The sequence below is a fragment of the Lates calcarifer genome, linkage group LG8, assembly GCF_001640805.2.
Source record: "Lates calcarifer isolate ASB-BC8 linkage group LG8, TLL_Latcal_v3, whole genome shotgun sequence".
NCBI classification, from domain to species: Eukaryota; Metazoa; Chordata; class Actinopteri; family Centropomidae; genus Lates; species Lates calcarifer.
This window is the reverse complement of record NC_066840.1, coordinates 3,925,445-3,947,619: the sequence shown is the minus strand read 5'-3', so window position 1 is coordinate 3,947,619 and position 22,175 is coordinate 3,925,445. Positions and strand designations below refer to the sequence as shown.

The window sequence follows — 22,175 nt, the reverse complement described above, 5'->3', positions numbered from 1 at the left end:
CAGTATTGCACCATGCCACATATATGACAACTACACTGCTATATGACAACTACTTCCCAGTCTGTTAGAATAAATTAATATTTGACGTTGGATTATATGAAGATACTATTTTCTTTCTACATTTTATTTTATCCAAACAGACCTCTTGTTCCCCAGTGAACTGCTCTGAACCCCTGGGGAGAAAAGAGGGGTTTAATTTTTAATGTGTTTACATGCACACAGACAGAAAAAAGGATACACTGTGCAGATGTTGGATGCTAGAAACAAACTAAGAACAACAAAAACATAATGTAAATGGCACCATCTTTACTCCCACCTGTCCATTCAGAAGTGTCATGGGGATGTTGCAATAGACGTGGCGCCCCCCGGGGCCCAGGGTGGAGAACTGCACGGTGGAAGGAGGTGGGAGAGGAGGTGACAGGGAGGAAGGCTGTGGGGGAAGCTGGAACTCATAGCTGCGGCAGAAATGCCTCATTTGGGCTGCTGTAGCCGTGTGACCCCCTCCTAGTGGCAAGGTCATCTGGTTGTAGTCCGGGATCTCCGTCGCCAGGGCAACCTGTGGTGAAAAAAACATGACTTTCTGTTGACTTTTTATCACCTACAATAATATTCAATAATAAAATAAGAGGCAATTAAACTGAGTTCTTAATGCTAACATTCTGAAGAGATTTCCAGACTATGTTTTAATAACTTGATGAGTTGTGAGACTTAAGGGTTAAAATAAATGAAGCTCAGGCTTTAACCACCAGAAACAAACTGTAGTCTAATTGGGGTTTTTTACATGCAGTTTCAGACACTGATGGAAATTCAGGATGCACAGCAGGTGTAACCGCGATAAGATCTGTGGTCCAACGAGGCTTGTGTGTGGGCCCATCACAGTTTCGCAAATGCAGTATGTTGCACCAAAATAAATTAAATAAATTAACTTATGTGTATCATTGTTTGCATTACACTTTTAATAGCATGCCAAGTATTATCATATCCCAAATATTTTTTAAAGTTTGTGCCTACCACACAAGCTCACAATTTGTCCAGACCAGTTAGAATTTAAATAATCTTTTATCTTTTCAATGAATTTACTACAATAAATCCCCTGTGACAGTCTGTTTGAACCTGGTTCACAGCTATAGGCTTAAAATTCTCTAGCTGATCACACTACTGCCGCCCAAGGGCCTGTAATATAGTGTTTATGTTTTCACATGTCAAGGTGGAAGAGGATTTAGAAAATATTGCTCATCACTGGTAGCTGACAGCACTGGATTTAAAAAGCACCTTATAAGCAATAACATTAGTTTGAAATAAAACAGCTGACCTGATGATGTCCATGGCGACTGTCATTAGGAGGTGCCAGAGAGGCAGAGGTGGTTGTCATGGCAATGGTGGAGACTGTGGTCTGTAGGTCACCAAAGAGGCCCTGTTCACCGGAGTCCATCACCTATTACCATAGAAACACAGTGACATAGTTTTCATTGTGCAGATTTATACAAATATTTTAGCAGACAAGGAGATTTTATCCTAATTTTGAAATGACCGGAAAATGTTTTTGGTCTGTGCAGTAGTTTATTATGATATCATATATAGTATTTCTGATGGCACACCTCATATTAGTGCAGCTCATATTATGTGTACAGAAAAGATAAATAATGTTGAGAGTGATATGACTAAAACTGCTTAAATCAGTGGTTTAGAAAATATAAAAACGGTGAACTCATGGTCACAACTAAATTTCACTTGGTTGCATTTATGTGTTTGGTTTATATAAAATGACACTGTCCGTTATCCAAACAAACTAGGACAGGTAAACAAAAGTCATAGGTGTTGAGGCAGAACAAAATGGCATCCTACAAGGTTGGAAAATTTGGTGGTAGTGAGGGGTCAAAACACACCTGATTGCCATTCATTGTTTGTTGTTGAGCATGATGGATCGTCTGAATTCTTCGATGTTTCTGTGCAATTTTTCAAGAAGTCAGGAAGTGTGTTCTGTGGCCCATAAACTGGAGAGGCTCCTCACCTCTTCCTGGCTTGATTGTGTTATATCATGATTTTCAAGCATGAATAACTTCAGACTATCAGATGTCAATGTCTAGCCACTTAAACTCACAAAGCCCTGGAATCTGGGGTTGTTTTATGTGGGTTTTTTTGGGGGGCTCTATGTAAGTTTGAATGACACTGTTCTTAGATGGCCTAATGAACCAAACTAAACATTTTACTGTGCTGTTTTATTTATAAAGAACAAAATCATGCTGCAGTGTTTAAAAAAAATCACATAAATGGTGTTAATAAGCAGGATAAGAACAGCACAGGTACAGTGTATGAACCCCCAAAATAAATAATTAAAATGTTGTCCCTTGTGCTGGAGTTGTGGCTTCACTTTGTATTTGTTTCTTGGTGATTCTCCTCCTGTAGCAAGCAGCAGGAGAACATCTCTTTGCTAATCAGGGCACATACCACCTGAGGTGTTAACACTTGGTAAACATGTGCACATTTTTCCCCATTGTGATTCCAATTTTAATACATTACCTGTGTTTAGTGGGCATTTCAAAGGCCATCTGTTTGTTGTGAATGTACATGCCCCTAGGGGAGCATAAGTAAATATGCAGACTAAATTCCCACAGTATTTTTCCTGAGTTCCCGGACATGCCATGAGGCTAATGTTATTCTGCCTGTTACACCTGTAGCTTTACATTATATGTGTGGTCGGTGAGTGTAGTGAAGGGTTTCAGAACAATTTTAGTATACACAGGTGGGTTTAACAAAAGAATAAAAGTGCACCATGCCCTTTTCTACTGTAGTTTTTCTTCTGATAGCTAATGGAAAGTTTTGTGGTTTTGCTCATTAAAACAGCACCATTGTGTGTGTGATTGTGAAAAACTGCAGAACAAAAGGTAAAACTGATTTTAGCCTTTATTAATGGCAGTATACCTGGCGTCTGGACAACATCTCTCTGCGTTTAGCAGGCATCTCGTAGACCACCTGTTTCCAAAACTTAGAGGACAGCTCATTGCTTTTAGGACCCCTCCACTTGATGATGGATAAAACCTAAAGAGAAGAGAAGAGAAGAGAAGAGATTTTTTTATCATCTAATTGCTTTGGTATGCTGGTGTTTGATGACATACTTCAGATCACTCCCCCCTTCCCTCTCTCCCTCCATTCATACCTTGATCGTGTGTTTAAGTGCTTCAACCTCTTGGTAGTTGATGACATTCTTCAAGTCGGCACACTCTATCATGATCACCTGGGCACACAGAAACACAGATGTAGGGGTGTATGAGAAGGGTGAAATATGGCAATTTCAAAGTAAAGCAACTCTCCTTTTTGTTCAAAGTACTTCACAACTTCCTTGATTATGTAATAATCTAATTAAACCAGAAAACCTGTCTTTTAGAAGCATCTTTTAGAGTGATTTCCTGTTTACACACCTTGATCTCCCCGGTAACCAGCATAGAGTGGAGGCGTGTCTCTATCTGGAAAATACTCCACCCCCTCTTGGCAACAAACTCTGGGGTCAAAACGATGATGAGACGTCTGCTCTGCTCCACACTGCGAGCCAAGTCTTCAATATAGGCTAGGAGAGAGAGACATAGAGACAGAGTGAGAGGGACAGAGTGAAAGAGTGAAAGACAGAGTGATGCCAGTTAGAATGAAGAGAAGAACAAAATATGGCTGGTGCAATTTATTAGTCTGATATAAATATAAAATAAAAGAAACTGTTCCAACCAGAATCTATGTAAAGTGAACGTGTTGCCATTATTGTCAGTTATGCTCTTTTCTCCAGTTTTATTACTACTGACACTAAATTTAAAAGCAAATGAGCATTAGAGAGTAGGTGGTATCTTTTTTATAAATCTAAGCATAACTGTAAAAATCACTGTGGCTAGATACAATGGAATTGACAGAAAAAGAGTATTAACACTAAGTTTTGCTCTTAATATTGCCACTTACAAGAATGATTTAAATGTTGGGGAAATATCCTTACTTGCATGACATGAAAAATTAAATATGCATCTATTCGTATAACTGGAGCCAGAATGTGTTTAGCCTAGCTTAGCATAAGAGCTGAAAGGGGAAAAGCTAGCACAACTCACACCTACACCTCTGAACCTGATTTTTCATTTATTCATTTCATTTCTTTTGTGTCCTTTGTGGTTATAGAGGGAATTATGTACCGTAACAAGTTTCTGACAAACAACAGCTGGGTGCAGTGGACTGTATAGCCTCCTCCTGAACATGACTTAGATATTTCTCTAATGTAAATAAGATGTCTTCAGTGTTGCTGCTTGGTATATTTTTTCTTTTTAAGAGTCGGGCAATCTCAATCCCTGTGCCTGCAGTCTTCACAGCTTAAACACATCTTGGCTTAAGTTCTATATTTAATGCACAGATATGAGGTTGATATCAATCTTCTCATCTCAGTTTGTTAATAGAGACATGTCTCAAAATGTTGAACTTCTGCTATTCTTTCTTTCAACATTTGTAAGTCCAAAAAATCCTTTCTAACTTTCTGTAACAACCTTTTCCAAAATGTACTGAAATATAAAAGAAAGCAATAAATACATCAGAAACCAAATCTAGGTCCAATATTTGAGTATTTGTGGCTATTTAAAGGAATAGCTCAGTGTTTTGAGAAATATGCTCACTCATGTTCATTTGTAAACATTAGTGATGCTAATAGAGTACACATATTTGGGGAGAATGACACTAGCTGTTTCCACCTGCCTCTAGTCTTTATGCTAAGCTAAGCTAAGCTAAGCTAACCACCTCTTGGACCTTGCCCAATACTTAAAAGATAACTAATATTTTTGAACCTGGACCTTATTTTCCCATAGTTTTGGGTGTAAATGATTTATCAACCATTTACACCTGAGTAGCTGCAGCAGTGTAATCCAGCGGCAATTGTCCACATTAAAGTGCATCCACTACAGTGCTTATTTTTGTGTCTGACAATATTATGGATAAGACTCCTACACAGATAGACCTTTTTATCAAAGAGTAAGAACCAGAAAAATCGGTACATATCGCTGCCAGACTCCACTGACAAAAACAGTTTCTTTACCTAGCAGATCATGCAAGTTGCTGGAATACCACTGCCTCAATTGGTTAGTTTGTTTGTGTTATTGTGTTAACTTCTTCCACCACTGAAAGCCACACAACAACACAACCAAAATAACTGAACAAGGCAGTGGTATTTCACCAACTCCCATGTTCTGCTCTGTAAAATTTCTGTTTTTGTCAATGTAGCCTGGTAATGATATGTAGCGATGTTTCTGGTCAAATCAACCAGATGGATAACATTGCAGCAGCTGTTCGTGATTGCTGGGTATACTGTTGTTGCTCAACACTGCACCAATTCCAAAGATTTTTTCCCTATCAATCATTTACCACCAAAGACATGGGAAAATAAGGCCTAGGTTTAAAAAATGTTATCCTTTAATGCATAGATGAGAGAATGATATTACTCTTCTCATTCTCTTAGTGAGAAAGCAAATATGTGTATTCCTCAGAATGTTGAGCTGTTCCTGTAATAGTCAAAAGTGACAAATTAACAGAAGAGACAGAGAGGCTTTATTTACAACTGAATTACAAGAAAAGCTACAACAGCTTCAAAAAGAAGAGGTAGGGGAAAAAATTGAATTTAACATTGGAGCAGGTAAGATAGACCTCCTTATATAGCATCTGCCTTATTCTTGCTGGCTGCATCCTTCAAGTCATTTTGTTCATAAATGGCAGGTGAGACTGACAGGAGTGTATGGCAGAGTGACAGAAATGCTTGTGCAAGGTTTTTGGCTCTGACACAGCGCAGTGAACGCAGCTCTTAAATAGGGATCAGAGTTGTGCTGATACACCACCATCAGCTTTTACTTATAACTCTTAGAGGAAGATGTGAACTTGAGGAGGGGAATGGGCAGGTGATGAGATGTGAAAAGTGAGCAGATTTGAGGTGGAGCTACTTTATGTGTCAATATAAATATGAGTCAATATAGAACCAAAGGAGTTCACTGCAACGCTTGCAGAATGCTTTGAATGCTTTTTTGCCTCCTCACTGTGGTGCTGTTGCTTCATGCCTATAGCCCAGTGTAAACTTATTTTCCCACAATGTCCCATTTCCAATTATTTATTTGTGACATTCTCAATGTTTTTTTGCAATGTGCATAACTGAAATTGCTCATTATTTCTTAAATTTGTAGTTACTGAAACTGTGTGCTTCTGTGAACAACAGATCTCTCCCCCTGTATGTCTCTCTCCTTCACCATCTCTTCACTTGCTAACTAAATTAATGACAGAGACTCTCCAACAACACAGTGCAATTTCACGCTCAATTTGAGAAGCACAAATAGTACAGAACATCCCAAAATTCAGACCTTTTCTTTCTCTTCTGTGGTATGCTTTTCCTTTTCTCTCTTTAGCTTTCCCTCTCCTCTTCCCTCCTCACGCTTAACCTCCCCTCCTCTCTCCTGCCCTTTGCTTCCTCTTCCTGCTCTCTATTTTTGAGGATTATGTAAATCAATTAATGAAATAACACAAACCAATGACCCCGTCCCCACCTCTTTCTGTTCCCGTTGTTTATTTCGCGCTCTCTTGTTCATTTCGCAGGGCTAATGGAGTGGATAATTGAATGGTGTATTTTAGGTTGCGTCGCCATGTTGCTCTGTCAATGGCTTTGGTAAGCAATGAAAAGGCACCTCACTCAGTCTCTGTGATGCAATCATTGAGTCTGTTTTTCACACTATGTGACCGTTCACATGCAGCTTAGACAAAGTCGCATGTGTGAGCGTTTGTTTTTAGGATATTTGGGGGCACTGAGAGAAAACCTCAGTTTGAGAGGAAATGTGACTTATCTGCTCTCAGGATGTGGTGTTGTGTATGTTGGCCTGTGTGCTAGGAGGAGGCATAATTTAGGCAAAGGGCAGACTATGTAGAGCATGTGAATTCATTATGCACCATATTTAAGTAAATTTATTTATGTATTTTAGGAGAAAATGTTAAATAATACAGAAAACACACATTAATTTGTTACTTTCTAGTCACATTATACAGTGATTTTAGGAGCTACATTCTTTTCTGGAAGTTTTGGGGATAAGTTGAAAAACATTTTTGTTAGCAAAATGCTAATACACAGGGGATAATGGCTCAATATTTTATTTCTTGCATTTGTTTGATAGTTCAGTGGAATTAACCAGGGACAACAAGACTACTGACATGTTTAACTGAGTAGGTACAGTATTTTACATCTTATTACACATTCAGTTCCCTGAAGCACACAGTCACCTTACCTAATAAATGATGAAGGGCTATCAAAGGAAACACAGACTGATTTGGCATGTATTTGTGACCAATATCACAGCAACAAAAGGTGGATATACAGATACATCCAGATGAAAAATATCCTTAATTGTTTAATATCCCATAACAATCAGATTTTGCTGGAACTTCGGGAAATGATGTGTGCCACTGCTCCGCTCCAGAGCATCTAAAACTGACTGGCCTAATTAGGGCACTGCTGTGTTTGGTAAATAGAGAGCTGATCATGATGTCATGGCTGGACTAGTCTCTGTTCCATTTGATTCTGTAACTCAATTCAGTCTCTCTCCACTACAGACTGGCTCTTACATGCTGTAGTCTTTGTGACTTAACAAAGTTAATTAACCATTTTTTTGGCATCCAAAAAACATGAAATAAAACTACTAGCGCAGCAGGACACTTCCATTATCATAACTTGGTTTCATGTGTATGCATAAAACTTACCAAAGCTCTTTCCTAAAGTTGTTTTTTCAGATTTCTAGTTGTAATCAAAGTCGAACTGCTTCTTCACTGTCCAGTCCTCTCTGTTCTGTTGTTATTACAGACATGTTTGTGCTACCCCTTGACGCACTCATAGACTTGTCTTTTCTGCCGAGCTGTGACGTTTAGCTTGTGAACATCTAGGGCTTTTGAGTTTGTTAAAGGCCAACACATATGTATTGAATAAGCAAAAACAGAGTGACCGCACTTATGAAAACACTTGAAGTGAACCACACAACTTAATGTTGAGAGAGATTGTTCCATGGCTGTATGTTTAGATATTAACATAGTTACAATGTCAATGGGATTATGAATGCAGTTTCACAGTTTTTAGAAAACAGCTGTCTGTTGGGTGGTAACTGTCTGTGGGTGAGTGTCTGTAAGTAGTAACATGACCCATCGTTGATACAGAAAAAAATGATTATTGCACCTTTAATTATGTACCCTATTGTACAAAACCAAAGCCTAGCAAAGTGGTACAGATGTGCATACATGTGGATATACAGTATGTGCTAGAATGTGCTAGAATGTGCCTGTTTGAAATTTCAATCTGAATGCTCCATTCACTGCCACTGCAGCTAGGATAGCCAGAGATGAGCCCAACAATGATGGATGGATGTGTGTCTGTGTGTGTCTGCTGACAATAGTGACAAATCTGTATATTAGAGTATATCTGCAGTTTTATTCTATATGTCTTTTATTTTTGCAGCCCCACTGCCCTGAATGCTGTTTTGAAATTTTTCATCATTAAACAATTTCACAGTGTTCACAGTGAAATTGAGTGAGAATGCAAACAATCTGTATGTATTTTCACCATTCAAATGTACATTATTTATTTTCATTAAAACTTACATTTTTAAAATGAAGGGGGCTGGACAGATAGATGGATGATGTACACCTGTATGAGTATGGTAGCATGACTTATGTTTTTCCCCAGTTCAACTGTGTGTCTGTGTGCACCTGTGTGTGTGTGTGAGGTCAGAACATTGACAGACAGAACAATAACTCCAGTTGGACAGAGAGTGACACATAACCTCAGAAATAATGACAGACAGTGTGTGTATGTGTGCACAATTTTTATGTGGGTGTGTGTGTACTGTTTGCCCTCTTCACATTGTACATTATGTGTGTTATCCATGGTGTTAAAGTGAGGCTTCAACATGATATAGCTGGAGAAAAACACAGTTTACATGTCTTAATTCCTTAAAAAAGTGTGAACGTTAATTTGTGAGAAACCACCTTAGGCAGAGCAACAATGTAGCGTTGTGTGTCAGCGAGTGTATGGGATTAGAGCTCACATGTTGTACAGCTGAGAGCATACACAAAGATATGTGTTTGTGTGTGTGTTATGATGAAGATCCACATTCATTTTTATTTATTCTGACAGTGTGATGAATTCTGTGTACTGGGGGCTAGAGGGGCCCAGAGAGGGTGAGGGTGTGTGTGTGTGTGTGTGTGTGTGTGTGTGTGTGTGTGTGGTCTAGGTATTACTCATATTGAAGGGACCTAAATCTGTTTACACAGTTACATTATGGGGACCTGCCTTCCTTATGGGGATAAGACAAAAGTCCCCATAATGTAAATCATTGAATTTTAAGTTGATGACATGGTTAGGGCTTAGAGTAAGGTTAGGCAGAAGTTAGGTTAAGGCAAGTAGTGGTTATGGTTAAGTTTAGCAGTTAGAGTCTCCAGGAAGTGAACATGACTCAATGTAATATGTGTACGTGTGTGAGAGGGAGGAGAGGAGTAGGTAAGGTAGATAGATGTATAGACAGATACTTACTACTGCTGGGTATTAGATCTCTATCAGGTATAAACAGCTTGTATCCATAATGTTTCTCCAAAACATCAGGCAGGATCTCCAAAGCAAACGTTTCCTCATCGCTGCTCGTCCTGCCAGAGGAGACAATATCACAAATATGGCTCCAGATTCAAAATCAAATGTAAAACTGGTGCAAATGCATTTAAAAGGTTAAAGTATGGATGCACATAATGTGACATCATTAAGCCTGACTTGATTCACTGTTTTGGTTACTGTGATCATGCTTCACTACAAGCTGTCCAACAAAGATGAGGTTTTTTTTTTTTTTCCTCCTCCACCTATATTTGGATAGGACAGTGGAGATGAGACAGGAAACAGGGAGAGAGAGCAAGGGAATGACACACAGTAAGGGTCCGGCCGAACCAGGAGTCGATCCGAGGACCAGCTGTTTAGGGCACATGAACCCACGTGGTACGCACCCCAACCATTCGGGGGTGCCCCCACAAAGATGTTTTACTGTGCTGCATGACGCAAATAGTCATAGTTAGTATGGTTAGCTAAACTTAGCTTATTTTAGTCTGGTTTTAATGGCACATTTTGGGAACTACACTTATTCTCTTTCTTTTTAAGAGTGAAATGAAAAGATTGATATACATTTCGTATAATTTATGGAGCTAGTTCTAGGATGTGCTTCATTAGAGAGAGCCAGGCTAGCTGTTTCCCCCTGCTTCTAGTTTTTATGCTAAGCTAAGCTAACCATGTCATGACTCGGGCTTTGCATTTAACAAACAGACATGAGAGTGGTATCAATCTTCTCATCTCACTCTCAGTAAGATGGCCTATTTCCTCAAAACCTTTTAACAACTGAGGTCGTGTTAAATCCACATTAACACATTACAAGCCTGTTTTTTTTTTTTTTTGGCTAAATCAGATTTTACATCTGAGAACTGGTCGGGTGAAGAGCAGCAGATGCTCACTGCAAATGTCCTTCACACACGATCAAACTGGGCAAGCCCTTCTTTTGAGCTGCTCACTGTTCAAGTTGAGAATTAGTGCTGTTTGAATGAAAAACACCAACAACTTAGTTTAACAGGTGTGCACTGAGGTAGCTAACCTGCCCAGAGAGTCCAGGTCCACTTTAGTATAGGACAGGTAGGCGTCATACTCCTTATTATCTGTAAAGAGAGGGACAGTGAGACAGAGCGAGTGAGCAGAAGTACAGGGTAGGTACACGTCACAATACTCTTTTTTGAAAATCACTCAGTTTAACTGATTTTAACTGCTTGCATCACATCACTGGTTATATGAGGCGTGATGAAAAAGTTCTGAGTGCGTTCCTGTTGTAAAATGATGGGTCCACGGCTATGACCCAGAGACCAAACAGCAGTTTTTGCAGTAGAGGAGTCCACCATCTCCAAGACTGAAGAATGTGCCTCAGGTCAGGAGCACGACCAAGAACATGCCTGTCATTTTCTTCAACATTTGTGGGCTTTTGCACTGTGTATCTGTCTCCCAGGGTCAGACTGTCAAGAGCAAATTTTACTGCACTCTAAGTGGGAGTTATTTGGCTGCATCAACACAATCATCACTCCCCATCCACCCTTCTTGTTGGATTTGACTCCCTGCAACTTCTTCCTCTTCTCTAAACTGAAATTCAAGCTGAAGGGTTGCCATTTTAACACAGTGGAGGAGATGCAGCATGCTTTGCAGATAGTGCTTGACACGCTTACAGAACAGAACTTCCAGGGAGCGTTCCAAGCATGGCTGGAGTGCTGGGAATGGTGTATTGCTACACAAAGTGACTACTTGGAAGTTAGGTATGGTTTTGCTTGTCATAGGCGCAGTCTTGGAACCATTATTTATATTCCAAAAATAACTGTTTATCAGGTCCAGTCCTCCTAACAAAATTAAATCACTGGGCTGGACTGTATATTTGAAAATGTAATTTCTCACCCATATTATGGTTCTAATATTATACTTTACTATATTTTAAACAAGCAGCTTATCAAAAACTACCCACTTCCTGAATGAGGATACATTTTGATCATTCTTACATGTTTACTTGGTGAGACTAAAGAAAATCAGCAATTCATCTACGGCACACTGGAGCTTGGGAACACCCTGCTAAGAAAATCTGACTTTGGGCTCTAAGTTGAAATCAGTACTTTTAATCAATAGTACAACCTTACTTCTTTGTAATTTTCTTTCTGCTATTTTACAAATAAAACTCATCATTATTCCATCCCAGACTTCATTAAGTGTAATTGTTGTGTATCTTTTGTGCTTTTCATCATCATGTTTCCATCATAACTTACCAATGATCTTTCACTCATTACCCTGTTCATGTTGTGCGTGAAACTGAGCACTCAGAAAGGCTTACCATCTTCAGTTTCATCACTTCCAAAGTGTCTCCTGTAGCAGAGCATGATCTCCAGGTTGTAACACTTATAAAGTGCTGTCAGGACTCCCAGCAGCAGCAATATGACCCCGAGACCACCAGCCAGCTCCAGGCGATACATATCTACAGTCAGAGAGAGACAGGTGGGGAAGAAGAGGAGAACAAAGAAGAAGAATTGATGAGAATCTAATAAAGTAAAAAGAAAATAATCACCTATTTCCCCCAATATGTCAGGGTTACAATATAGCATGACTGACTCACTTTTGTTTGGATTCATTTTCCTTGTTGCTTTTTACAAACTGGTTTGCTCCTATCTAAGTAAACAAAGTGAATCTGCAATCATTTGACTTCAGGAAATATGAATAAGAAAACTTGAATTACCTTGAAATTGGCAAAAAATTTTTTAAATCGGTGACTAAGACTGAAACACATTCGCTCACGCAGATACACACACAGGCAGAACTACTGATATGGGCTTTTTATTTGAGATGATTTTTTGATGAATCACAACTGTGTTTAAATGCTTTGTTAACAGCCTGCTAATAAAACACACTGAACTGAACTGAATCACACACACACACACACACTCTGAACCACACATTTGAGACATGTTAACCTGACTTCTGTGAAACCACAAAACCAGCTGTCTATCGAGAGGTAATTAATTAGGGGCTAATATTTAATGATTATTTGCCTCATTTACTCATATAGCAATTCTCTTTGGCCTTGTCCTTTTTAACAAGGAGGTCAAAGGTGAGAGACTGGATGAATTTCACAGTTAAACATTTAATTAATGTTCAGTGAGGCAGTGTTTTTGATGTCAACGCTGCATGAAGTGACTCCTGATAATGTGAAATCTCTGTTGGTCGCAAAAAGCAGAAATGAGCTAATCCAACTGCATGCAAAGATGTTACGCCTCACCCTTGGGTGGCCCTATGAGTTGCACAACACTCCATCACTGACCCAAATCAATTACAGAAAACACAGTTAAAAGAACCAAAAATACATGGGATTTATTAGCATAAAGACACAAAGCCAAAACACAACAGCAACACAAAATAAACTTAAACTCCAGGCTGAGAGGCAGCAAGACCAGCAGCAGCCTTCTAATGCTGGCACAGGAGCTTTTAAGCACTTCATTCACAGCCCTGGTGTACCTCAGAGATGACTGATCAGGTAGCATCTGAGCAGAAATACAGAGAAGACAGGCGAGGAAATGGGACAAATGGAACAACCAAGAACACATACAGCTGTAACAGAGAAGCCACACAAGGATGAGATTTATCCTTTGTTGGAAGAGAAAGCTTTTGTCTAACTTTGCATCAAGGCCAAAGCTTTGAGTATGGACTGACTGACTGGTCTGACAAATGAGCATACTGTATGGGACAGACTTTCTCAAATCCAGTAAAGAGCAGTGCACAGCCACTTCCTTAAAGTCATTTTTACAGTTTGCTTTCATGTTTTTGTCAGTGTGCTTGTATGCAGAAATTCAATGATGGTGCTTTTGGTGCAAGTCCTTTGGCAGTGAACTTGGCAGTGAGGTAGAAGACTGTTATCAAATACATATGCATGAAAACAATGTTGGATTTAAAATACTTTCAAATAATGTTTAATGACAAGGGAATACACTTGAAAAATTTGCTAGACCTCAAAGGTACTCAAAATGCTTTCTGTTGACTGACAGTGAATAGAAACTGATTTTTTTTTTTTTGTTTATTTATAAGAGACCTCCACAGGGTACCTTTAAACTTCTTAAATCAGAGTGGAACTGACAGAAACAGAAGGACCACTTGTGCAGTATTCTACACAACTGCAGAGTGTAAGTTGGCAAAACACAGAAAGACACAAAATATGTTGACTTGAGTGAGAGAGACAGATGACCTCACGTCAGCATGTTAGAAACACACACACACACACACACACTCAATCTCAGACTGTGTGTGTGCGCGAATGAATGATAGTGCTATCATAGGCAATATAGTGTATGGGAGATTAATGGAACATGGCTGGTGAATGACACCATGGGAAATATGATCTATTACTATCTCTCTCTCTCTCTCTCTCTCTCTCACACACACACACACACACCCCAACAGACTGCAGGCTAAAGAGCACACACTCGTCCACACTGCTGCCTGCATGATGTACCAAAGTTCACTGCATAAAGTTCACTGTGCTAAACATAACCCTAGAAAAGTTTGATAATGTTGTAGTTTCTACAAGTGGATATTGTATTGTATATGTACCACAAGACACGCCCACTTGATAGACACCATTGATCAGTTTTAATGGCAATTTAAAATATCTTAGGGTTAGGGTTCTTTGGTGTAATTTATAAAGTACCAGACATGTTACATCCTACACATTCGTCCCCTGTTTTGCAGTCCACTAACAGACCCTTTGCACCTCAGACTTCTTTTAAATTGAAAATAATGTTTTATGTATAAAATATTGTTTCAAAGCCTCTTCTTCACTGCCATATATGATTTTTTACAACATTTCATTTGAGAAGTCCATCTACTCATGAAGACCATGTGATAGCTTGGAAAAAGCTAGTAAGTGGACCTTGAGTTCTTGTAAAATTACTGTTTTCATGGGCAAGAATAAACTTTGATGGTTTCATCTAAAATATTTTAGTCTAAACCAAAGGTGCTCAGATGTAACATGTTCCTTATTAAATTTGAGGTGGATTTACAGTAGATTTAGCTCCAGGACCCCTTGATAGATCCAGTTTATAGATCCCATATTTTGCCTATATTTTGAATGATTTTCCAATGTGCTCCCACTTACCCTGAGGTCAGACAATACAGTACTAGTGTGTCATCATAACTGTAACGCCAGAGTGAGCAGCTTTGTGTTGCCACCTGGGAACACAGCGCCACCTGTTGGTCTGAACTATCAAATATCCAAGGGGGGTGGGGGGCAGTACTGTCTCCTACTGCCTTTTCATGAATGACAACATACAATATGTGTACTTCTCTTCATTCTGTACAGACTCATATCACAGGTATCAGACCGACACACGCAGTTTAAAGGTTTACAGTTAGGAAGTCTAATCAAGGTTAGGTACAGAATATTAAACATTTAATGGGATCAGACTTGAAGAACCTGCTTTGACAAGTGCAGTTGATTCAGTTCATTTCTTTGTTCTCATGTCAGTTTTATACCTGTGCTACAGTGTGTAACAGCAATATTCTGTGTGTTCCCGCAGTGTGACCACTTCCTCTTATGTGCTACTGCACTTTCGATATTTCAGAACTGTTAGTGTTATTTAAATCAGGGTGCCAATCAGACATATTGTGAACATAAAAGCTTTCAATCATGAGCTTAATTTTAATAACATATAATTGTACAAATTATAGTAAGTGCAATATTAAAAGGCTTTTGCTGTGTGAAACCCTTATAGAGGTAGTGGTGGAAGATGTATTGACGTTCAAGCAGAGGAACATCAGAAAGTAGACCCTATTCATCAGAATAGCCTGTGTCACTGTTATATCGTATACTATATTATTTGACTGTTGTTGCAGCTGGTTGTAGCTAGTTGTAGCTAGTTGAAGCTGGTCATGGTGCTACTCATTTGAACTACTTCATAAACTGTTTAATTTAATCAATAACATATTTCATGAATTGATCATATACTGTGTTTTAAAAATGTTATGTTTTAATTAGTTTAGTTATTATATGACATGGCCATAACAAAAGCATTGGAATGGCAACATACAATGCACTGTACTTACTGCGTGTAGTGAAATGCTCATTTACAACACATGTCCACCAGAGGCTTTTTAAAAGTTAAAATAAAACACAGATATAATACAGATGTATGAATACACAACAATAGAAATACAAGTGTGTTCATACAGGAGTATGTAAGAACAATGTTGTTTCTCTTTCAGGGCTGATCAAATGAGGTTCTGTGTGTTTCAGTTCTACAGGTACTGTTTATTGAGGCCAACATGCTGATTCAACTGGAGCTGAGCTGGTGTCTTAAAACAAATTAAGCAATACATGAATTGTACAGGAACAGGTAACTACAGTACAGGTGTCAGATGTAGTGGAGTACAATATTTCCTTCTGGCATGTAGTAAAGAAGTCAGCAAAGTAGCTCCTAAAAGCCTACCTAAGTCCAGTATTGAGTCAGTGCACCTATTTAAGTATAGTTTCTTTACAACACTTTCAGGTTCTGTACAGTAGCACTGTGGGAATTGGTTTAAAATGTTCCCACATCAGCAGTCTGTGGTTATTTTTCAAAAAGACTGCTCTCTATTTTGGACAGCCCACATGGGTTTTTGATTCAAATTCACTTGATAATGTTGCCTGTACCAACATTGACACAACATGGTCAGACTATCAAAAGAAAAGCTGAGGAGATGTCTGTAGTCATCTGTAGTTGTTGCCTATATTGTTTTGTAAAATCTGTAAACCATTTTTAGTATTTTTATCTATAGGTGTGTGTATCAGCCTGATCTAGTGCATCTATCATTTAACAGATTTTTATTTTCAGACAAATTCAGTGATCAACACCAGACACTGCATCCTCAAAACCCTCAAACAACCCTGTCTCAATTCTCTGTCAGATTCAGTCAGATTCAGGGGAAGTCAATAAAAGTATGAATTTAGATTGTTAGATTGTTTTTTCTTTATGTTTGGTTGTTTATGCAAAGAAACAAACTAAACCACACTAAATTCAATTTTTTACCATTGTATAAAAATGTGGCACTTTTTAGGGTGACATTAAACTCATAATCTCATGCATGCATTAGCTACCTGGGTTCTTTAAAACTAAAACGCCTCCTTTTTCTGGTTGTAGTATCAAATTGAGTGACAAAATTTATAGAAATCTAATATTATATCTTCTTAAAGATATAATTGAACTGAGTTAATATCAGTGTTGTTTCTCTTTTCCTACAATGCATGAATCTCTTTTATTGATCACCACAGCATACAGGTATATAAGGTACCTGAAGTTACCACATTTCACCAGTAGACGTCTCTCCAACTCTACTCTCAACAGCTACACCACTGTTACTTATACACAGATGCACTACTGTGTATGGTAGAAAGAGGTAGGACAGTGACAGAGAGGGGGATAAGATGGGAGGGAGGGAGGAGGGATGAAGAGGCGGTCTAAGGGGGAAGAAAAATTGTGAAATTTAGCTAATTGCCAAATATTTGCTCTACAGTGAAACTCAGATTGCTTCCATTAGTAATGAGACACATTTAGAAACCTCCACTTCTCTCTCCATCTCCTTGCCTCCATCCATTCCTTTCTCCTCTTGTCTTCCTCTCTCTGTTCTCCCCACTCACTCTATCACCACTCCCCCCTTCATCTATCTTTCTCAGATATTGTCCATTAGTAATGAGTCACTTGCTGCCATCTCCCTATATCAGCGCACAGTAAAATGGGAGCACAATTTGAATGTTGAATTTTAAGTATGCTTTTTAGTTATTAGACATGAAAAGAGTTGATGGTGTCTGCATGCGTGGGGAGGAATTTGATAAAAGAAAAGTCTGTGAGATTTTTCATAACTTTTATCCCCGTCATGTTCTTTCCCCCACTTCACAACCAACATAATGTGACACTGACACCACCTTATGAATACCACAGCCTTCACTTTTTCTGTCTTTTAGTTTTTAATTTCATTCATCTGGCTTGATAGGGAGTGTATTTAGCATGTGCTGCCAAAGCATTGTGTCAAAAATAACATTCATTACTATGAAGTAAAAATAGCCTTAAAGATTGCCTCTCAACATACCATCTGTCTCTTCTTTGAATGTGCAATCATCATGGGATGCTGAAATACCTTAAGATGCAGTTTTTCTAATGGCCACTAGAAGCTGCCACTATTGAAACTCAGTGCTCCAACTTCACTGTAAAAAACTGATGTTAACTTGAAAATGTTAAGTTGCCTTGTTCAAGTTCCTCAGACTTGAGAAAACAAGTTAAATAAATGTAAGATACTAAGTCCAATAAATACTAAGATATTCATGTCATGATACTATTTTCATGACTGTCAGAGGAAACAATCATGATGTATCGTATGATGTATTTTGGACACATGGAAAGTATCAACGAGTACCTTCAAACAACAATGAAGAAGCATCTCTTGATGAGTTTTGATGAGTTTTGCTCCTCAAACGAGTTTAGTTCACTCAGTACATTCATTCAACTCATCATTTCAAGTTACAGGACTTCAAGTCAGTCAAACTCATGTTTATAAGTTTTTAAATGGGTCTGACAATTAAATAACTTGAAATCAATAAAAGTTAGATATTTTCTTTAAAGGGTAACTCCAGTGATTTAGTACTGCACTTTTATAAAGTTGGGGTCTCACAAGAGACATATTTGAAAAAGAATGTTCTTAATCAATAGATAAGCTGAGATAACCTGACTTTTATGGGTGAAGCTCCAAAACATAATGCAACTCAGTTTTATTTTTTATTTGATCCTGCCTGCATCCAAAGCTTTGTAAGGCAGGCTTTCTGAAGTCTTCCACCCAAACTGAAACAGCCCAAATGAGGTCATCAGGGTTATTTTCTCAAACTTTGGAAACCTGCTTCAGTCACAGAAGATACAGTACAGTTGTTTTTACAAGCTGAGTATTACTTCATATACAGAATTGCTGGGGTGCACAAAAGACAAAATAGCTTACTTTACTTTTTCTAATGTTAGTCTTGGAGGTGATTTTCTAATTAAATGTGACAATAGGTAGATATCATCACTCAAAGAGAATATTTGGGGGTGTCTCCATTGCTCATTCCAAATCTTTCCACATCATATTGCCCAAATCAGTTTTTGTCCTTCCAGATGAAGATAAAACATAGCAGTCAACAGTACGTGTGACATCAGAGAAACTATGTCCATGTCTTTCTAGAGTACTTGTCTATCCCTCCTCTCTCCTGTCAGCTCTTTCAGTTTGCCTCTTTCCCTCCATTTCTCACTTTCTAGTAAGACTCTCATCACGGTGGCTGAAGGCAGCTCTTTCTGCTTTGTCAGTTACAATAAGTGGATGTGTATGGTGTGTAATGGAGGTGTGTGCGTGTTGGCGTGTGTGCATGTGTGCATCATAGATGCATCAACCCATTACCTTGGGTCACTGCAGGGTGAGAGCACACCCTAATTCAATCACACACAGTGCATGAAATCAAGCTTTGATAACTTGTGCTAACTTAGGATAACTTGTGCTTTGTTTAGGCTGTCATGTTGTGTTCAGGCTTCAAGGCTTCAGGCTAGGAGGCTCCAGAACATTCTCTTGGCTGGTTAGCCTGGTTAGTGAACTTTTGAAAAAAGCAGCTTATACTAGAGGTGGACGTCACAGTGATTGTTCAGTTTAGATTAGTTTGTTTCATTCAGTTTGAAGACTAATAGTCACTGACTCTGTAGTTGGGTACTTTTTTCTTTTACACTATGTGTTATCCTCATTGTTCCGAACACTGTAACACTATTGTGCCTTTTTGTGGTTTAAACTGTTTCAAACATTTCAGTACAAAGCTAGGTGCTGTTAGCACAGTTTATATGGACACAGGCTCAGCAACCACCTATTTACAACAGAGAGACTAAATTCCTACACTGAGAATTTGGAGTTTGCCAACAAGGTTTGTTGATGAACTATGAGTGAACTCTGAAGTGGTGAGAACACACACAGCAAAAAAATCCATGTGTCCTCAGAAGATCAGTGGCATCTGAGCTCCCTTTGAAAACTTTAAAGCAGCATTAATTGATTTTTTGGGGACAGCAAAACAAGAAGTAAACAGAACATCTATTGTCACCATATAAAGTTGTTCCAAGATAGTGATTATTATCAATATGAATATGTTAATTAATTGGTGAAATTAACTGGAGGGAAAAAGGACAGAGACAGAGAGAGAGTAAGGAGAGAATGACTGTTTTGGTATGGTGTTCAGAGCAGCACATTTCCCCAAAAGGGAACATGTATGAGACACACAGAGACACACACACACACATACATGGAAGAGCGCTCTGTTTTCATCATCCAAAACTAAAATAAAAGAAGTCCCATACATTTTTTGGGGTGATCTCTTTTGAGGCTGATGCAGCAGCACACAGAAATGCTCTGCAGCTACAGACAGCTGAGAGGAATACTTTCAACATGTGTTGCTACCTGCTTCAAGTTCCAGCTGCTTCAGTATTCCACTGTGCATTTATGTCTTTGTTTCTTTACATGTGTGTATGGTTAAGTGCCCTTTGCAATGCAGCACCATGCTTTTAAACAAATCCATTACACTTGATACCTCCCATGAGAGGGGTGTATGTGATTCTATGTATGTGTGTCAGGTCTGATTATGCACACATATATGCAGAATATGCTGCAAACCATAGGCAAGCTGCTTATGGCTTTTGTGTAGAGTGTTGCACACAAACACACACTTACACACACACACTTTCCTGTATTCATCCAGGTAATTACAGTGTTAAGTAACGACGACCCCACAGCTCTCATCCTGACCCCCCTCTGGAGGTGTGTGTCTGTGTGAGCTTGTGTGTGTGCTTGTGCCTGCATGTGAGAGTCCCTAGGGTGCTAGTTAAGTATAGTAAGATAGATTTGACACCCACGGCATTCAGCAGGAGTCAGACGGGGAGAGAGAAAGACCTGTTTTTAGTCCTTCTCTTGCTCCCTTATTTTCTCTTCACTTCGTCTCTCCCAATTCTTTCATACACCCCTCATCTTCCCCATCTTTATCTCTCTGTCTGCGTCTATTATTTCACTCTTGTTCTCCATTTTCATCTCCTACCAATTCTGCACCTGTTTATCTCTTTCCACATTCCCCAATTCTCCCTGTCCTTGCTTTTCTGCATTACATACATTTATTTCACATAGTGGGCATCCATGCGGCTCTCTTTTCTACTGGGATTTGAGGTAACAGAGACAATTCATCTCCTCCTTTAGTGCTATTTTGCTATTCGCAGTTTCTCTTTGTCTTTAGATTTCTCTGTCTTTCTCTGGGCCGTGGCTTCTGACTCAAACAGGTCTGTTCTCTCTGCTCATCAGATAGAAAGCAAGATACCGCAGGTCTGCTGCAAATGTTTTACAAAGGGAGCGGCGCCCTCATGCATTGTTTCCATCTGTGGTGCTCAGTTCTTTGCTGTGTTTATTTATTTATTTTTTTTTATCACATTTTCTGGAGATCACCTGCCAATCAAACAGAGTCCACTAATGTGACAGCTTCCCACTTAATTATTTCTGTGCATGTAATCAGAAATTATGTAAGTGGCACTAGTTTCTTTTAATCAGCTCTTTAGGAGCAGCTGCCCAAATATTTAAAATGACACTTTGGAAGAGCTTCTACATCTATATCTCACACATCTCTTGATAACAGCACACAGTTAACATCTTAATTATCTTGGAAGCTGTTCACATCCATAAATATTTACTGGCCCATAAAATGTAGCATCAATTCCTGAGCTGGAGGGGTATTCCTTGTTAACAGAATCATAAAGAGAGATGGAATATGTCCCAGGTAACTAGACATGGTTTTATATTTAGCAAGACTGGGTAAAAAATAAAGCACTGCTTTTTTGAAAAAACACTGTGGAAGCTTTGAATCCAGGGGTTCACTGCTTCTTTATGACTGCCTGTCTATCTCACAGTAAATTATAGGTATTGAATAAAGCTAAAAGTATTACTTTATATCATTTTTAATTCCCTTTATGGTATAGTTTGACAGTTTGGGACATACACTTGTTTGCTTTATTGCTGACAGTCAGATAATAAGATTTACATCTTCTACCTTTGTATCTTTAGGCTAATTCTGGAGCAAGGAGGGACTTCGATTAGCTTAGCATAAAGACTAGCAGCAGGGTAATACAGCTAGCCTGGTTTTGTCCAAAGGTCAAAATATGACTATAGTCTACCAGAACCTCTTATGTTCAGTAACTTGCATGTTGTTAAATTGAGCTGCATGGTAACTTTTTCCTTGTGACAAATAGCTAGGTAGAGTGACATGTTGCTTTTACATCTCTGCTTGTGTACAGATTAAAGGAACAAGATGAGTTTAGAGGAGTTACCAATAGGAATTATTTTTTTAGCACTGGACAGAGCCAGGCTAGTTGTTTCCCCCTGTTTCCAGTCGAAGCTACGCTAACTTAATGGCCTCCTGGCTTTAGCTCAATACTTAACACATAGACATGACAATGGTATCAATTTGTCATGAAGTATATTTCCCATGATTGAGATCTATGATTTTGTGTTATTTTTTGAGTATGTTAGGTAATGT

General features: G+C 38.8%; 1 protein-coding gene across 5 annotated transcripts in view; it reads right to left on the bottom strand.

The window, feature by feature from the left end:
* Nucleotides 1-22,175, bottom strand: part of il1rapl2 (interleukin 1 receptor accessory protein-like 2) — a 430,428-nt gene that overhangs the window by 2,227 nt on the left and 406,026 nt on the right. For all 5 annotated transcript variants that reach the window (XM_018670159.2, XM_051072153.1, XM_051072154.1 and 2 more), the window contains 8 exons: nt 11,922-12,062; nt 10,656-10,716; nt 9,563-9,672; nt 3,420-3,565; nt 3,158-3,235; nt 2,923-3,039; nt 1,313-1,435; nt 317-556 (listed from right to left, as the gene is read on the bottom strand). In XM_018670159.2, coding sequence (XP_018525675.1) covers nt 317-556; nt 1,313-1,435; nt 2,923-3,039; nt 3,158-3,235; nt 3,420-3,565; nt 9,563-9,672; nt 10,656-10,716; nt 11,922-12,062 — 1,016 coding nt within the window. The remainder of the gene's footprint in view (nt 1-316; nt 557-1,312; nt 1,436-2,922; nt 3,040-3,157; nt 3,236-3,419; nt 3,566-9,562; nt 9,673-10,655; nt 10,717-11,921; nt 12,063-22,175) is intronic.